The sequence below is a fragment of the Trematomus bernacchii genome, unplaced genomic scaffold, assembly GCF_902827165.1.
Source record: "Trematomus bernacchii unplaced genomic scaffold, fTreBer1.1, whole genome shotgun sequence".
NCBI classification, from domain to species: Eukaryota; Metazoa; Chordata; class Actinopteri; order Perciformes; family Nototheniidae; genus Trematomus; species Trematomus bernacchii.
In genome coordinates this window covers 3350702-3369348 of record NW_022987313.1, presented here as the reverse complement: position 1 = coordinate 3369348, position 18647 = coordinate 3350702, and the positions used below count along the sequence as shown (strand labels likewise).

The 18647-nt window shown below is 39.1% G+C and overlaps 2 protein-coding genes across 2 annotated transcripts in view; both read right to left on the bottom strand.

Moving 5' to 3' along the window:
• Nucleotides 1-500: 500 nt before the first annotated feature.
• pttg1ipa (PTTG1 interacting protein a) lies at nt 501-5564 on the bottom strand. The gene is made up of 7 exons (XM_034144447.1): nt 5309-5564; nt 4361-4413; nt 3985-4093; nt 2849-2951; nt 2193-2258; nt 1627-1673; nt 501-1243 (listed from the first exon to the last, which is right to left on the bottom strand). Exons 1-7 carry the CDS (start codon nt 5391-5393, stop codon nt 1206-1208), a joined length of 501 nt encoding a protein of 166 aa, XP_034000338.1. The 5' UTR covers nt 5394-5564; the 3' UTR covers nt 501-1205.
• A 3728-nt stretch (nt 5565-9292) lies between these two features.
• Nucleotides 9293-18647, bottom strand: part of myo10l1 (myosin X, like 1) — a 35911-nt gene continuing 26556 nt past the window's right edge. The window contains exons 27-44 of the mRNA XM_034123901.1: nt 18297-18435; nt 16895-16999; nt 16694-16789; nt 16508-16601; nt 16286-16341; nt 15765-15907; nt 15177-15371; nt 14889-15046; nt 14678-14798; nt 13542-13690; nt 13198-13346; nt 12913-13120; nt 12632-12768; nt 12391-12514; nt 11515-11859; nt 10873-11049; nt 10595-10786; nt 9293-9798 (exon numbers count right to left, since the gene is read on the bottom strand). Of these exons, the coding sequence (XP_033979792.1) occupies nt 9694-9798; nt 10595-10786; nt 10873-11049; nt 11515-11859; nt 12391-12514; nt 12632-12768; nt 12913-13120; nt 13198-13346; nt 13542-13690; nt 14678-14798; nt 14889-15046; nt 15177-15371; nt 15765-15907; nt 16286-16341; nt 16508-16601; nt 16694-16789; nt 16895-16999; nt 18297-18435 (2693 nt within the window). The 3' untranslated portion in view covers nt 9293-9693. The remainder of the gene's footprint in view (nt 9799-10594; nt 10787-10872; nt 11050-11514; nt 11860-12390; nt 12515-12631; nt 12769-12912; nt 13121-13197; nt 13347-13541; nt 13691-14677; nt 14799-14888; nt 15047-15176; nt 15372-15764; nt 15908-16285; nt 16342-16507; nt 16602-16693; nt 16790-16894; nt 17000-18296; nt 18436-18647) is intronic.

Genomic DNA, 18647 nt, shown 5'->3' with positions numbered 1-18647 from the left:
TATTTTAACTTATATTAAATTATATATTAAATATAAACATTAGGGCTGGACCCGAATAACCAACTGTTTATCGGTTGTAAAAATAGGTATTGGATTTTCAATTTGGGTTTAGATTTTTTTTTTTAATCCTCAGAATACCTGACATGCATAACACGTCAATAATTCCTGTTTCTTCTATTTATGCAATTATTAACAATACAACAAACTAAGTTACTTTATAATGTGGAAAAATACACTAATTTAATTAAAACGAAGGACGTGTATTTCAGAGCTATACCATCCATCTTAGCTGAGAACGTAGATGTCTGCCGTTGTACTTCTCGAGTCTTGTGTCATGGAGACATCAGACAGAGCGCTTGGACTGTATCGGAGAGGCTTTACAGTTTAAAATATGGAACCTTCTCACTTACCTGAACCTGACTGACAAAATATAAGGCAAAAGTTGTTGTTTAAATTCTAGCACAACACAGTCAAATCACACAATAAAAGTCCAGCGTCAATAAGGATTAAAATATAAGTCCAGATTCTTTTTTATTTGGCCTGTGTGTCTATACAGGATATACATGCAATGTAGAATTAGGCAGACTTTTATCAATCATCAGGATCAACACATTCAACTTTAGTAAATAATGACTTTTTCTGGAAGCAAAGGTACAGTGAAACATGGAGCAGTAACACAATACAAAATTGTCTCCTACATCCCTGGATAAGAATGACTCAATTTGAGATAAGATAAGTAATTAGACAGTACAAAAATAGCGTATAATTTTCTAAGTTATTCTCAAAATCAGGAGCAACTCAGAGGGGCAAAACAGATACATCTGAAAATGTGAAGATGCAAAGATATTTTTAACAACCAAGCTGGATTCTCTCCATTCTGTACATTTAAACTAAGGACTTTACCTAATAAATAGTATAAGGCTGATGCTATCGGAGCCGCATATAATAGACTATTAGTAGTCTTGAAAAACACTGCTGCCACAGGCGTCTATTCTAGCTTTTGGTTTACAACCTCTTAGGTAATCACATTGAGCACAACACACCTATTCATTGGCTGGAAGGAACAATACATGCTGCCTAAACAAAACTACTGTCACCTTTTTGAAATTGTCTTAGCTATATTACATTAATTCTCACATCTACAAAACATGTTGTTGATGTTTGCTCTGCGAGAGGTCAGAGTTCAGAGGAAAAGAGAAAGATCCTCATGCGAATTTGGAGTATGGATTTTGCCCACTTAGTCCTGGAGAAACATAAAACAATCAGTAAAAGTCTTGAATCAACTTCATTTCAAATAGTAGTCTTTGGGAAACATGTGTACTTGTTTTTCTTGCTGAGAGCTAGAGGAGAGGACTGGCACCATTGTCATGTCTATCAGACTAAAAGGAAGCTAGCATCAGCAGCTGGTTAGCCTAGCTTAGCACAAAGACTGTAAATAGTATTTAACATTTATTGCTATGTCTGTAAAGTTGATCAATATTGTGTCATTTTGCATTTGTTTATATCTAAAGAACAACGTGTACCAATAACACATTCAAGGGAGACGGAGCAACATATCACTTTCTTTGTACAGATGTGTATGATAAAGACAGGAAAAAAGGTATGTAAGCAAGTGAGTGTGCTCACCATATTTCTTCCTGATATCGTTATGTCTCTCGTTCATTTCTGCTTTCCTGTAAGGACAAAACAATCTCTTATGAGCACAATGACTGATAATACGTTTTAAACACTCAAACACTCCCACAAGTCATGTGGCTACAAGCCAGTTTGGGCTGGTAACAGTTTGACGTATGCTTTTGTAGTTTGCTATGACGGGAACTGATATGAATCATGTCCAACAAGGCAACAGGGGCAACTAGAGCGGCAAATGGCTGTGGATACTGAACCAGTGCCTTTGGTCAATAGTTCTCTATATGAATACATCTAATGTATGTGCATTTTTACTGAAAGAGAAAACACATCAAATAAAATCACTGTTGAATCAAGAGGTTGGTTAAGTTCACCTTTGATCCTCACCGGTCACTATTTCAGTAAGATGCAGCCTGATAGTCAGACCGATTTGCTTTATTATTAACCGTTTTCATTGTAAATTCAAGTCCACCTATTGTATCTGAGTTCACGTGTTACTGTGTCTCTTGAAACATTGTGTAGCACAAGGGCAAACATCACTTTAACAGAACATAATTTCTTACCTTTCTTCCTGCTTTGTCCTCGTCTTGTTGGCCTGTTTCTGCAACTTGGCTTCCGTCCTTTTGGATCTGACACACAAGTTAGGCTAAGGTTAGATCCTGGAAAGGTACTCAGTGAGTGTTTCCAGGGCAGACGCCTTAAGGTAACCACACCAAAGCTGACAGAAATGTTCAGCATGTGGCCGAATTATCTTATCATCATTGAACTTAAATATTCCTAAATACAAAAGGATCATATTCATATCATAACATCACCTTGTAATGAATTAAGTTCCAGGCACAGAAGTATATTAGGAAAGTCGACGTGACATTAATCTAGACTTATTCTGGCTTCAAAGTCACCAAAATGTACTTTCTGATTTCATCATTCAAAGACAAATTAAAGAAAAGTTTGTTTGTTTGTGTTATTGTTTGTTAAATGCAAGTATGTATATATTTTTGTATTACTCATGTCTAATGACAAAATCCATAAAGTTGCAGACACTGTAACAGATAGACGGTAGGCACTACAACTATACAAAACAAATCATGTCTGACCTTTCTCCTTTACCTACAGTTCATTATGTCCCTATAAAAAAAGTTGCATATTCCCTTTATCATTATTATCAGTCATAGAGCGATAAGATCTCCATAAAGTAGCTCTCTCGCTGCACACTTACCCAAAGTTCTCACACTTGCAGCAGCAGAACAGGCAGATCATGAGGGCGATGATGAGAATTGCACCCAACACTGACAAGGTGATTATCAACGTCTGGAAGTTCACTACAGACAAAAACAGAGAAACACAATGACAAAGGTATGCAGGAATCCACAGATCCAGATCTACCTTCAAGATAGAAAGAGAAAACATGTTCTTCCTATTATTCAGCACTACTTTTCTTTTCATTTTATCACTGACATAGTCACTATTATCATTCTAACCTTAGTATGTATATTGCAAAGTGACTTTTTTGACCGCAACCATAATGTTGCTTGGTTTCTGTGTTATTTTTAGACCAGGAGACATAAAGGTCAGTTCAGTGCAAGACAGAAGTGCAAGTCCCAGTTTGACATTTTCAAATACATGTCAAAACTGTAAGTACTCTTGTGAGAATGTTTAATTATCTGTGTTAATTTTTAAGCCCAATTTTGCTGTAGTCTGACCTTGAAAAGCACACTAATACTTTATTTATCATCATAATTAATATAATTGACAGCCAGTAGGGGCATATTGTACATATGAGACAACAGAAATGTGTCTATTGTCAGAAGATGTTCAGAAACATTGGGATCTATTGCCTTACATTTCATTGAGTATATCAGACAATTGAGACATTGTTGATATCAAAATTGTGTTTGATTTAATCTGGGGAGCTGTCATGGACCCTTTCCCCCACTTTCTGGTGTTTCATAGACCACACTGAGTTGATTCATTTACAATGAAATAGATCTGTACTGGCAGTCCTTCATCAGAGGAATGTAGCTGAGTCACCTGTGACATTTGCTTGAGTTAACTTAGGTTGGACTAAATGGAAAAATACCAATGATGAACCAGTTCCTCAAAACGAATAATTCATTTCTTGCATAGGAATTGACAAAAAAATCCCTAAATGAATAATGAACAATAGGCTTATGTATGCACTCATTAAAGGGTGGAGGTGTGATTCAATATTATTTTAGGAGAGGTCTTTCAAAGTTTAGCTTCTTCTACCAAACACAATCTCCTGTTAACGTTGAAAGAATGTACATCTGAGTATATGTTGATAGAAGTGTGATTTTATATATGATTGTATATTAATGTGTTTGTATTTCTTACTCCAGCAGAGCCCCCAGCGTGCTTCTTTCAGAGGACAGAGTGCATATGGTGGAAGGATGGTCTTCACTGGATACGTTACACATGACTTGGATGTGATACACCACAGACACTGTAAAAATATCAAAACACATAAAGACTTATTATCTGAATTGGATCAGGTATTCATATGTAGGACACACACTGGCACACATACAGTTGAAAATGGAGGAAGACCGTGAGAGTGGATGACAGATCAGTTAACTCCTCAAACCTGTTTAACTGGTATGGAGGTGGAGGAGGTGCCAAATGGCTTTGTTTCCTCCACCTGCAGCAGGATTCTTCTTGAGACAGACTAACAACAAAGGGAAATTGACCCAGCAAAAACAAAAGAACTGACCGACACATTTTTCAGACATTCCTCGCAGTTTGTCCCATTCTTCGACTCACACGCTGCGAGAAAAGAAAATCAGTTTAGATAAAAGAAAACACAAAATGATCCACAGAGGGTAAATAAAGGAGTCAGTTCGAGGTGCTCAAATGTTTCCTCATTAAAGAAATAACTTTAATAATAGCTGGAAACACTGTGAGAGGTAGATTAAATGACGCATGAGCTCACTGTGGTTTTTGTAACTACTGCTAATCCTCATAGGACATTTTCCATAGAGACACAGCACAGTAAACACACAGGCTCCACACCAGTCATGTCAGCAGACTGCACAGGACAACAGCTGGGGTTATCTAAGTGTAGCCATTTTCCCTAAAATTAAGGTGTAAACAGACCAAGTCTCCTTGTTATGTGGTTGGTTGGGTTGGTTTGTGGCTAATCCAGCAGGTGTCTTTACTCTGAGGGGGGGTTGTTGAAAGCGACTCATTGTTCCCGTTTAGAGGTTTCAACAATACACAAAGATATGAAGCTAACAGAGGCAGACTGATATTAATGTAGTCACTGTTTATCTTTGTTTTATGTGAAGATTCATATGCTGAAACTCAGTCTTTATTTATCTTTTTGGTAAATTGTTTTATGAGAAATCTGAGACCAGAACAATTTATTTGAACTGTGGTCCTATATTACACTAAAGTGTTTTTGGTTGTTGTATGTCCTGTTCTATTCTATTATTCAAAATGTAAGATATAAGAGAGCTCAAAAACGAAATAAAAAAAGGGAAAATATTGTAATCTAAGATCAAAGCAGTGTTTTAATAAATCAGGTGTCTATTTGTTGCCTTTCACTTTTTCCTAGCACCTCATAAATCAAAACGATGGAACTAAAATCGATTAAAAGAAATGGAGAGTGTGTTTGTAGCAGCCATGAATTCCTCAATTATTCACTGATTCCCACTCCTACCTTGGTCAGGTGAAGACTTAGCGAAAACTGTCGCCAAACCGAAGAGAAGCAGCACAGCAGCGAGACAAATCCGTGAATCCATCATTACAGACGCACAATATTCCAGAAGTTATCCCTCAGACTCTTCGTCTAGGAAGATTTGCAAATCATGTGAGCGTAAAAACAGGAAATGTGTGTCGCTTGGATGCTGAAACTCGAGAAGTGAATTTACGGAGAAGGAACTGATCACTGAATCCTGACGCACGCTCAGTAGCCTACGCAAAAACTAGTGGGGGAGGAAGGTGTGTGCGTCTGCGTGCATTTTTACCTTGAAGGTAAAGTAAAGTAAACAAAGAAAAGTGTCTCCTCTCGTTTATATTAATATTAGGCAATAAAATTTCATTATATTTTCCCAATGTTTTCACTTCTTTTGCAGCATTTCACTAGTTTGGCTGATTGTATCAGTTTATATTCAGATATTGGGTACATGGCAAGATGCAGGCTATTTGGGCGTTTTAGACATTTTTGGAAGAGGAAGGTAGAAATTAATTAATTTAACATTTTTACATATACATATTATTACATTCTTTAAATCACTTGAAGTTTTCTCTATAATATTTGCTCTTCATGAACAGTTCTCTATAGTGACTAGTGGATAGGTATAGATAAATATGCAATATGGTAGTAAATCAGTGAAATCTGATAAGTTTACAGTAGAAATTGCTCCTTTTTTGGACCTGCTAACAACTGAAAGACATTGACAACTTGAGCCTCAATCAGAAGCTGTGGTTTATTGAGGAGAAAACAAGACGTGGTGTTTTGTATAAACTCAAAATGTTTTTTAAAAATAATCTAAATTGGCTATTTTTAAAGTAAATTGACATCATTTTGTTTCAATCTGCCCGTCGAAAAAGCAAATAAGCATATTTCCCCAAATCTCAAACTGTTCCTTAAATCTAAAAGAGTTGTTTTATTAGCTGTTAAATGAACATGGAGAAATGTTTCCTTTTATAATAGCGGAAATATAATAGTATAAAATGAAAATATAAGTGGAGTACAAGTAACTTGTGTAGTGCTCAAATAAATATCCTAAACCTTACTTTACTGATTGTGTGTCAGAATAAATTCACAAAGACAACATGAACTAGAGGACAATAATTCCAATAATTTATTAAAGCATAATTTTGTAAAGCCAGTTACAAATAAAAAAGAACAACACACATATCTCTCTCTTTCTCTTTTCTTTTTTTTATAACAAGCACAATGTTAATGACGATAATAAGCATAACCTAAGATAAGAACGGGCCCCACTCTGGCCGCCTGCGGCTGATAACAGGACCCTTTGTGATGAAGTTGCCCTTGGAAACGGATTTGGGATCAGAAATCCAACTTAATTTCTCTGCAGTAAACTCACTGATCACATGTCAGCCACTATGGGCAACTTCTTCCCACTCAGTGTAATATCAGTGATCTATGGTTCTGATATTCACTTATATCAGAACCATAGATATAGAATAACTAGAACAGACAGATCCAGGTTCCTCCTTACATATGGCTTATGGGTTCTCTGGTTCTCCTTTCCTTTTAGCCGAAACTAAAATAACTAAAAGTTCAAACAGGAACCTGTGAGTGAGTTCTGCTTATTCTAAATCCATAGGCAGGATCCCAGTGGGCTGTGTGTCTGAGACAGGGCCGTAGCTAACATTCAGGACACTGAGGTCATGTCCTTTGTGTCTTTTTGGTATTTTATCATAGGTGGTAAAGGGACATTTATTTCTTCAATGAAAAAACATGATTCAAGTGTTTTTAAGATTAAATGTGTTTTGTTTTTTTACTTGTATGTGCAGGCCAAAACAGAATGCTATTCCAGTTTAGTATGGGTTCCTACAAATTAAGTACCCATTCAACAAATGTACATTTTCAATTATGCTTCCAGAGAACCATATTGTCTCTGGTTTTCTTTTATATTTGACTTATAACAAATTGTATTTTTGGGGGTGCTGAAAATTCATGACCTCAGTATTACTAAAATCCTGGCTACGGCTCTGAGTGTGGCGCTTCAGGTAGACAAAACATTTCAACCTTTAAAGTTCCACTTCATTTAAATATCTGGCAAACCATAAATAATTTCAGGGCAAATATTAAACAGAAACTTGTTAAAAAAACTTCAGCTGAACAAAATGAGTTGGGTCATGTCTTGATATTAGTATGTTCTGTGATATCTAAGTATTCCCTCTAGATATTCAATGTTGGGAAACACTTTGTCTCCAAGGATTTGTTATACAAGATGGGATAATTATGTCTACCGGCAGTGCCACAGAGAGAGGTGACAGAACAGTGACTTCACTTTCAGTCCACCCACACACACACACACACACACACACACACACACACACACACACACACACACACACACACACACACACACACACACACACACACACACACACACACACACACACACACACACACACACACACACACACCTGTCAGCATTCCCAGCGATTAAAAGCACATCTGGGCCCATATCCTCACAGTGTCTTATCCTATCCGCTCCTCTTACACCAAGATTGTAAAATTCCAATATATTTGTATACATTATTCTTCCAAACACACCTTGCAATACATACAGTACAATTATAATTAAATAACCCTCTAACCCTTATAAGCCCATGCTTTTTCCCTCTAACTCACAATCACGTCACCATTCTTTGCAAATGTTAGTTATGTAAATACTTCTTAATTCCAAGGAATACACTCATTATAAATCACTTCTCATTTCCCTTTTCTTTTCCAACTGTTACACTATGAATACACACACACACACACACACGCACGCACACACACAGCAGCATTCCAGACACAGCACTTCAGGGTGGTTAAGATAGCAGAGGGCATACAGTACAGTAACAGTAGTAGTATCAGTAATAAAAATCACATGTTCATAAACAGGTTGGAAACATAAACAATCCGGAGCTCTTATGCGTTATTGTTCACTGATCTTAGTAAATAAATAAAATAAGAAAAGCATGAGCAGACAACGATATACAACACTGTATGACTCCAATTAATGCTGCAGAGTGATTTACAACAATGCATACGTGATCAAACACTGTGAAAACACAACCACCAAAGCAGCCTGTCTCATTATGGTCTGTGTTTTTAATAGTTATTTCTCTGTGAGTCACATTAATGGCACAGCCAGTGAATTATAGCATTGTTTTTGGACATACAGTAGTCATTATTAACACCATTCATTTGCATTTACCCAAGAGGTGTCACATTGTATTTAGTATGGCATCTGTACAGTGCAGTGGCCCACCAATAATTCAGTAATTACTCTTATAATGTGTGATATACAGTACAAAACAATACATGTTGGTTCATGTGTGTATGTGAATATACAGTAGATATATGTAGTGTGTATTACAAGTAGACATGGACAGGGAAAGGTTTTGTTTTATACTATTCTGGTTGATATTGTTCTCCCTGTAGTGCCGAGCGAGGCTGTTTCCCATGCACTGACTCTCCATGTCGAGTTAAACTTGGCCAGAGAGCCTCCAAAGCAAAACCTCTACTCTTTCTTCTTCTGAAGAATATCTCTTTGATATTGTTCCGAAATATTTAAAACCACTTCCTTTGGCTGTGTTTTCTTCTTGTGGCCACACGGTGGCACTGACGAGTGAGCGAGTGAACACTATATGTGGAGCTCATTTTCCCCTTTAGTAGCCCCGAAGAAGAATCATCATCGAGTCCTTTTTCTCAGTCACAAACAGATGCGATACAGCTGATGTAACACATAAACAACAGAAAGAGAACAAGAAAGAGAAAGCAAGCAAGAATTTAGCGTAATAACTTAATATCAACAGCAAACAAAGATGCAACAGGAGTGAGGACACGTGAAGAGAAAGAGAGAGACTCTTGAAAGTGGAGGAGTGAGAAAGAAACCGATTTAACTGAGAAAGTGTGGCTTTCTTCTGTCTGGCAGTGCACTGGGGGATGGGGGGGGTGGGGGGGGGCTTGTATTGGGCGGCTGAGTTGTGCTTGTTATTACTGAGTTTTGTCCGGAAAAAGGGAAGCGGAGAGAAGTTTGGAGTGTGCTTGAACATCTACATGCAGGACTACAACTGGCGGGTTATGTATTTGAAAGGACCGTCCCAAAAAACAGGTGGTTTTCTTTGACATGCACATTTTTAAATAGATCCCCCTATCCCAAGTGAGACCCAGGCCAGTAGTGTGCGTTTGGCTTCTGTGTCCTCCCATTCGATCATCCATCACTCTTGATTCAGCTTTGAGGAATAGCTGGTTGGTGCGACTGCCTCCATATAAAAACAACCAACCAATGCAGGGGGGCCAGAGGCGCCTGTGGCCCCTGGATGAACCGGGCTCTGATTGGTTTGTGGGAATCACCTGGCCCAGGTACTGCCGGTGCTGGTAATCGACATGGTGCTGCAGCGTTTCTTCACCACCATGTTAATGTAGGCCCTCATGATCTTGGTGATCTCGCCAACCTAAAGACAGAGAATGAAGTGATTGGTTTATAGTTTTCCAGCGGTGATATTATCTTTTATTTATGAGAAGAGAGTCTCGTTGAAATAGAAAATATGATTGTACATGATTGAATAAACGAAAACATGTAAAGTTAGATGTCTCTGCCTTCAATTCATAAAAACTCCTTTAAAGTCATCCAGAGGAACCAGTTCTCTTTAATAAAGTTGATCAAATAAATGACCACTTTCGGATCCTCATCAAAAATAACAAACAAATAAATCAACATTTTATAGACAAAATAAGTAATGAAAAGATTAAACTAATCTGCAGGTGCAGCTAGGGAGTACCGAAATCCAGTTCCGATTCGCAGCCCTTAAAGGTGGGGTAGGTAAGTTTGAGAAACCGGCTCGAGATACACTTTTTGTTATATTCCATGGAATGCTCTTAACATCCCGATAGCAATGAATATCTTAAGTGCTTTGACAAAAGATCCATAAAAAAATGTCATCTGTGGAAGCCGTAGTACTGTAAAAAGCACGACCAATCATTTTAGCCGGCCCGGCTAAAATAACTGGATGGCCTACCTGCCTGTCAGCCTTCCATCTGTGCACAAACTTATCTCGTGCCCTCATTGGTCATGTGTGCGTTCGTGTGTGTTGGAGGAGGGGCTCTGTAAGGAAGTGGCAGATTTTTTCCGGTTGTGTATTTTCAAATTCTAGCACACTCGAGCCGGTTTCTCAAACTTACCTACCCCACCTTTAAAAGGAAGAAAAAATACTTGAAAATGATAAAAGTTAGTAAATATTGAGCTCTCACCAGTGGTGTCTCGAAGTACATCTCCCTCTCGTCCACGATGATCTTGTAGGTGCAGGGCTGTGACGCCCCAAAGAAGGTGATGTGAACGTACTGGAAGGTCTCCAGGGGCTTCGGATCGCCTCGCTTATACACCGACAAGTTGTCAGCACTCACACTCAGCCACAGATCATGAGGGAAACCACCCTCTTTACACTGCAGAAAACAAGAAGAAGAAGAGGTTACTTAGTGGTTTTTGGAACAATCCTTGCTATCCACCATTTGCTCTACTATTCTCTCACCTCCACATCAAACAGAGTAGATCCATATCCAGGCCACTCCTTGCTAATGCTCATGTATTTAAGCATGGCCTGATGCTGGGTCATGCCCTGCAGCCGGGTCCACTTCTCCAGCACGCTGGTCCGTGTGGCCGACGTCTCCTCCTTCACCCACATCTCGTGCATCTGCTCCTCCTCCACCTGCAATGACAGCCAATCAATGAAGAACACTTAGAGTTTCTTAAAGAAATTCAGAAAGCAAATCCAGTTTCTTAGGGAGGTCCATCTTTGATTTTGTAAACCAGACTAGTTTGAACGATCATGTTTCATCCTTAATCTTATGTTAATCGATAAACAAAAAACAAGTTACTTTGTTAATGCCTACATATTTCAGCTGAAGGGGGACTTTATTACTTCTGTGTAACATTTTGGGAACCAGACTCTTCATCAAAACTCTGACTTTTTTTACAGGACTAAACGTGTGTGTGCAAGTTTGAGCTCTCTAACTAGAAATTATGTGAACTTAACATTTTTTGCCACCATTTTTTATTTTGTGTAACGCTTGCTAAAGACTGCAAAGAACTTTAAAATGTCTGCACTCTGTGGTTATACAAACATAAAGTATACATCATTTGCAGTCAAATGTGCTCCACTTGCACCACTGACCTTCTGCTTCTTCAGAGACCCAGTTTTAAAACTTCTCCTCAGGCTGCCGTCCAGGAAGCTCGGGGTCCTTCGTTTCTCGACCCCCACGCCCCCCGGTCCTCCCACCGCTCCCTTCCCGTCTCCTGCTCCTGCTCCTCCTCCTCCGGCTCCACCTGCCGCCCCAGCACCCTGCTTGGTGGAGTGAAGGATGCGATTGCGGAGGCGTCTGACAGGATAAACGCTACCCAGGCTCCATCCGGCTCGTCCTGCCCCGTCGCCGTGGAGATACTGGAGACGTAAAGCGGCCAAGTGCTGCAAAGCCTCCTCTGAGGCCGGGAAGTGACCGCTTATCAAAGACTCATGAGCCTGAGAGAGAAAACAACAACATTTATTGTGTATCATACAGATCTTAATTTGTTTGTTTTGCAGCAGTGTGGTTCTAACACAAGTAATCCATTGATTTAATAACATTAGTTTTTCCACTAAGCAAGTAAAATATCCCTTTATAAAAGGGATTACAAACAGTGTAAAGATGTAACTTTTATGGTTATTTTAGTGATATTCCCTGAATCTTTTAAAACTTCAAGGCTACCACATTTGCCTTTCATAAAAATAGGAGTAATGAGTGTTTCAAAAAATTGCAGAGGGCACTAGGTGCTGAAAACATAGATCAATGTACGTATATTAGGTTTAGGAAAACCTGAAATCTGTCAACTACTGTCAAAAATCCATCTGTTTTCTTGATTAAGCCATCATTTATTTTGCATCGATCCAATCTTGTTCTACTTTGATTTTGAAATTAAGTTCAATTAAGTATTAAGTAGTGATATTATTATTGAGAAAGATATATCATTTCAATTGGTAAAATTATGAGACAGTGTGTTGTGTAAAGCTTACCTGCTCAAACATAAACGCAAACTCCACTCCTTCTTTTGGCATGCTCTCTACATCCAAGAAGCAGTAGAGCTTGAAGTAGAGTTTCCATTCTCCTTCTTCCTCCTCTTCGTCACTGCCTGCCAACCTGGATAAAACAGTAGACCCAAGTTAAGTAACCATACAGTATGACCAAAACAATCCACTTACCAGTTATTAATCATTCTAGATCAGTATGTTGACTAGATGACAGCGGTATACATACCTTTCAAACTTGGCCAGAACATCTGCCACGATCACTCTGCTCTCCAAAGCTCGGTCTGTGCAGGAGTTGTGTTCAAACAGAGAAAACAGGTTCTTGCTCTCCTCCATGGCCAAGCCTCTGATCAACTTCTCCACAACCTGCAGCAGCAACATAAAAACACAGACATTTTAAAAACCGCACAAAACCGCACACAGTAATACAACCATTTGGTTGTAGGTCTTAAAATATGTTTTACTGAGAGGATGCTATGCCAGATTCTGAGTGTGTTTTGTTATGTGCACCTCTCCAGCTGTGGTGTGTGAATTGATGGAGATCTTGCAGGAGCCTCCTCCGTGGCAGTAGACGATGGTGCTCATCTCCTGTCTCACCAGCAGGGCGGCGATCTCCTCCTGAGAGGGGACAAACTCACGAGTCTTGGTCTTCTTCAGGGATTCCCCAATGAAACCAGCGTAACGCTCGATATCCGTACCAGGATAACGCTCCCGTACCCTGAGTGAGATAACATTTTTTGCCATTAATGATAGATCAAGAACAGCACAATACAAAATGCAGAAACAAACACTCACCTCTTCTGGTGGAAGCGGAGGTATCTGATGATGACTCGACTGGGGAGGAAGGTGCAGCTCATGCAGGTGAGCAGGTGCCAGTGAGCCCGGTTGGCGGGGCTGTTAGGCTGAGGCACATGATTGGTCTGCTTGATCACCTGACAATATACCTGAAAAACAGAAATGTCGATTTGAGATATGTGAAGTTTGAATTAATCTTTATCAGTAAACTGAAATATCAGACCCTTTCTGAAATATTAGGTTTATATTAAAGTGCTTTTATTACATGTCCTTTTGTCATGTGAGAGAATCGCCTAAATCTATTTATTTACAGTTTTTGGAATGTTTATTCTAGCATTTAGTACCTCATCCCTGAGAGGGCGCAGGTCCTGGCAGGTCTGCAGGATGCCCTGAATGATGGGCACTGTGTCCGCCAGCGTCTCCATCTCCTGCAGGGAGTTGAAAACTCTCACCGCCTCATCCTGCAGACTGGCATAGCCCTGCTGCCTTTGGACTGCACACAGACAAGGATAATGGAAAAAGGTGAGCAAAGACAGAGAAGAGGAAAAAAAACATGTAGCTTATCAAAGATGCAAGAAATAAAAAAGGAATATTGTGATGATTAGAGCTTTTTTAATCTTTGTTCAGGCAAGCAAGAGTTGTAATTTAATTTGAGGAGGCATAGACTAGTTTGTTTTGGACCTGCATAGGGCAGTTACATGTATGGAAGCTTTAAAAGCACAACAACTGGGAAAGCAGAAGGAGAAGACAAGGAAGAAACAGAAGAAAAAACTAAGCTGCCCCAGTCAAAGAGTCAGAGAATATCGTCATTTGTCTTTTCCTAACCATTTTTTCCTGACCTTGATTGTAAAAAACATGAAGTTAATGAAAGATGTGAAGGAGGATTCAGAGGGTCTTAGGGAAAATATAAAATATGTTTCATAAAGCATGGTCCAGTGTACCCTAAGTGTATAGGAAAGTAAGTACTTAAGCCCTTTTCCTCGGCATCTACAAAATCGACCAGCTCTAATAACGGCTGCTGCTTCAGCTCATTTCACTCAAATAGGAACTGTAGTTCCAGTAATCCAAAATTCGATTCACAGGTAGCAAATAAGCTTGACTCGGACAAGATACGTCTCAGGATAGTTTGTTTGACTCTTTACTTAAACAAAAGGTATTAAATACAAACACATATTTTTCTCAGGTCAAAAATCGATGTTGCTCTGTGCTTCTTTCTCCTTCTCACACACACACATTCACCAGAAGCTGCCGTCGGCTATAACGTCTCGTAATCACAAACAGCTGCGGTCGTCTATGCCGTCAATTTCACACGGCTGGTTCAAATAAATGATATAATAGCACTAACAACAAAGGATTATAATATTCAAATATATCAAACTATACATTTTAACATATGGCTCGTACAGGAACCTTCCTAAGCAAAAAAGACAATTTGACTCCAGTCCAAGCTCTAGAGTTTAGGTTGTTGAGTTTTACTTACGGATGGTGACCTCTCCGTAAGGGAGGGGCAGTAAAGGCGAGTGCAGAGGATGCTGAGTGTATCTGAGGATGGGGTTCCTCCGGTACATCTGCTCCACGATGTCTGCGTTTACACTGTTCTCCTGAGAGCACACAAGATCAAATTCAAGTTAGAAGTCAGTGCATGTTAATACATTTGAATATGCTTACTTAACAGATGTGTTTTTGTTTACCTTGATGTCTCTGATGAGCTGCAGAGTCGGGGTCTCTATCGGGGTCTTGCTGTCTATGACTCCCTGTATGGCAGCTGTCCACCTCATGGCCTCGTTCAGCATCTTGGTGTAGAGGCGGTAGGAATGCTTCCTCCCGTAGACGATGATGTTCCAGTAACCTGTCAAAACAGCAATCATATATTACTACTTACGTAATAAACCAAAATGATCTTGCTACATGTAATCTCAAACCTCCTACGTCTAATCCCGGATTACATTTGCCCTTTCGCTTCACTTCTCTTTGCCCACCTGTCTCCCTGTGCACCCGTTCATCCGGCTGAATGATTGAGCAGAGCGAGTTAAGGACCAGAGTTCCCATCTTGGAGGAGTTTCGCTCCGAGCTCTTGTAGTAATCCAGAGAGCCGTGGGTCAAAACAATCCAGCGCTTCTTCAGCTTCAGGGAGGTGCTCTTAGCATTCGTCTTCATCTCCTTTTGGAGCCAGCCTGAAAGAGAGATAAAGAGAGAGCGAAGGAGATCAGAGGAAAGATGTAATTAATGTGTAGAGGATCAGCAGGGGCATACAATTAATTTATATCATGATCCGCACGTCTTTTCGTATTGCAAACAAATATTATGTTGCGATATTTTAATTCAAAATCTGTCATAAAATGAGGTCTTTAAAAAAAGTATAATAAAAATAAGAATAAAATTCCTATTAAACTAAACTTATTTGTAATGGTTAGTGTACCTAAAGTAAACAGAGTTATTATGTTATTATATATTTTAACACACTGACATACCATTTAAACAAACATTTATCACCATCCATACCGGACCCTATTTTACAAGGTTTTTAATAAATCCCCCAAATGTTTTGTGATGAAATGAGTTCTCACCTCTGCACAGGAACTCCTGTCCATCTATCCTGGCGTCTCCTTTGGGTTTCTGCAGCAGACTGATCCAGTGATGCATCTCCTCCGGTGTGTCGCTGTTGCAGTGGATCACACGGTTTGCCGTGATGATGACAAAAGAGTTGGGCCTGCAAAGGTCAAATGATAGACTTTTAGTTATAAAATTCCACCTAAGGATACTTAAGGGTATCCAAAAGTTGTATTTATAAATCAATAGTGATGGCATATTGGGTTTTCCAGTTAATTTTGATATGCAAACTAGAATCTAATGATTCTATCTACACAGAGAATGGACTGATTTTTTGCAAGGGATTTTCATTTTCCATTTATGCTTTAAAAACATAAAAAATTTGCTAAACTGTTCATAAACTGCTTCTTCTATTAACCATTTGTAGGGACTGACACCACATCAAAGCTTTACAATTTCACTTATTTGAAAATATTGAAGAAAGATATTCAAAGTTAATCAGCCTTTCCTTCCTTTTTCAATCATTAATTCAACTTACCGATCAGGGTTGTCTGAAGCACAAACCGAGTCGATCAGCCCCACATCCAGAGTTCCCTGAAGGACGAAGGAGAAGAATTTAAACGTTTATTAATGTTGCTCTATTGCTTCTACTGTGAACTGTAAGCAATTCTAAAGTCATCTAACTCAACACAAGCCACAACATAGTATTGAATAACTTAAACACAAAACAGGTTATTGGCATGTTGTTGTTGAGACTGACCACAGCGTTCTTTGGGTTGGCCTGTTCATGGGACATCTCCAGCAGCTGCTCAGGAGTGCACACACGCACCTTACTGAGCATATTAAACCACCCACTGCACAGAAAGACATAGTCACACATTACAAGTTTGAATAAATTAATATATTTCTGAAGTTCTTGAAGTTATCTACAAAATCTCCACCACACCTTGCATCCTCTGGCGACTCAGCAAACACCTGATACGTCCTGTCATCTGTCACGATGTTCAAAGCGTTCTCCTTCTCATGGTTATTCACTATCTCTCTGTAAACATACAAACAGTGCACATCTGAAACCTCTAGGCGTTGAAACAGAGAAATAGTGTATATCTGTTTGTTTTTTGTCTATGGAGCTTTCTGGAAGTCTTACTTGGCAGCTTTGATGTCGATGGTTCCCTTCAGCTTCTCCTCGCTGTCGTTCTCGTAGTACATCAGTTTACAGTCTCTCAGCACAAACCAGCGCATCTTCCAGTTTCTGAGGCAGAAGAGAAACAATAAAAAAAAGCCAAGACAAACTAATCTAGACTCTATAAAGGTTTATGTAAATGAAACATGCTCTTTATGGACTTCTTGATCTAGAATACAAGTGTATTAAGCTTATTTTTATGGAATACCTATTACCTCAGGCTAACTTTATATATAGAAAAGAATGGAAGTGACATAATGCTTAATCTATATAAGTCCCATTTAAAACTTGAAAAATATAATTTAGCTTTCTGAATAATCTTTTGGATTTCAAGTGGTTGTCATTTGCATACTATATATTTTTTTTTAATTACATTTTCACACATGTAACTGTTTTATATCTTATGCACAGCCTCTTGTTGTGTTTTATGCCATTTACAATATATTTAAAGTGAACCTATCATGCTATATTTGAATAATATAGTATAGGATCATACCTATATAAGGCATATTTATATATATATTTTTTTCAAAATACCAAACAGATCATGCATTTTAGCCATGCCTCATTTTGCTCAATTTGACATTTTTTAGCTCTGTTTTTGCAAGGGCTGATTCTGTGAGAACAGCACCATCTACAGGCCTGGCATATGTACTACAGCGTCTCCAGCGCTTTCGAACGGCAATGGCCGTGGCTGTCTCCTCCTGATTGGTGGAGTTGGCCCAATAGCCGTAGCGCCACTGTCCTGACGTCAGGACAGTGTTCAAATCTGGATCAGTTTTTATCAGATCCGTTGCAGCCCCTTTTTTAGAGATTTGGGTATGGAGGAAAATAGAGAGGGTTGTGTTTTCTGACACTTGGTGAGTTCCCTGGAACACCGGGGACACATATTCATGTGTAAAAGACGTACAAAAGTGCATTTTGCATGATAGGTCCCCTTTAAGGTAATTCAAATGTATTTATGTTCTTTGAATATTTGAAACAGTACTTATGTGTAAGTTGTTTATTATAGAATAACAAAACCAAGCAGCAAACAACATACTCTTTACCAAGAAGAAACTGTACTACTCTTTCCACTTAAATGTAATCTTTATCCTATGTATTTACTTAGACAATGTACTATAGTTAAGAAGATAATGTTGTAGAATATGAACAAAGAATCGAGAAGTAAAATCTCAGAAAGGTATACGCTCGAGTGGGACACTGAAGTCTTCCAGCTCTGCAGAGGGCTCAAAGCGTTCGTTAGACAACACAGATAGTCACTCACATATTCATCATTCAAACCAACATTGCACTGAACATCACTCACAACAAAGATTGTGGTTTATATAGCATGCAGTCTGCACTCAGTAACAACTACAACAACCTCCGTGAGAGAGTCGAGAGTCCTCCTCCCTTCTTGTAGAGCCAGCCGGACTTCAGAGACTCCTGTTTGGACCGGAACCACATGAAGGTTTCATCCTTCAGCACGCACCAACGCCTCCTCCACGGGATCATCAGACCAGCTGAGGGAGCACAGAATAAAATACCGTCATACAAATTGTTGGGGAAATATTTTCCTAGGCCCATAACTATGACCCAGTTTATCAGTTTGTACTGACCTCACTGAGCTCAGGCACCTGTAGCCTTTGGAGCTGTGCTCTCAGTCTTTTGTCTCCCTGTACCTGCCTGTTGGCGTCAGCTGGTAAAGGTGTTATGGTTTTATCTTGTTATGCAC

Bases quoted from the DNA above. Each gene is read 5' to 3' on its own strand.
- pttg1ipa (XM_034144447.1), bottom strand. From the start codon at position 5,393: ATGATGGATTCACGGATTTGTCTCGCTGCTGTGCTGCTTCTCTTCGGT. The intron at 4,094-4,360 runs GTCAGTTCTTTT...ATATTTTTACAG, and splicing joins AATGTCTGAAAAATGTGTCG to TGTCTGTGGTGTATCACATC. The intron at 2,259-2,848 runs GTAAGTGTGCAG...CTTGTGTGTCAG, and splicing joins TGCAAGTGTGAGAACTTTGG to ATCCAAAAGGACGGAAGCCA.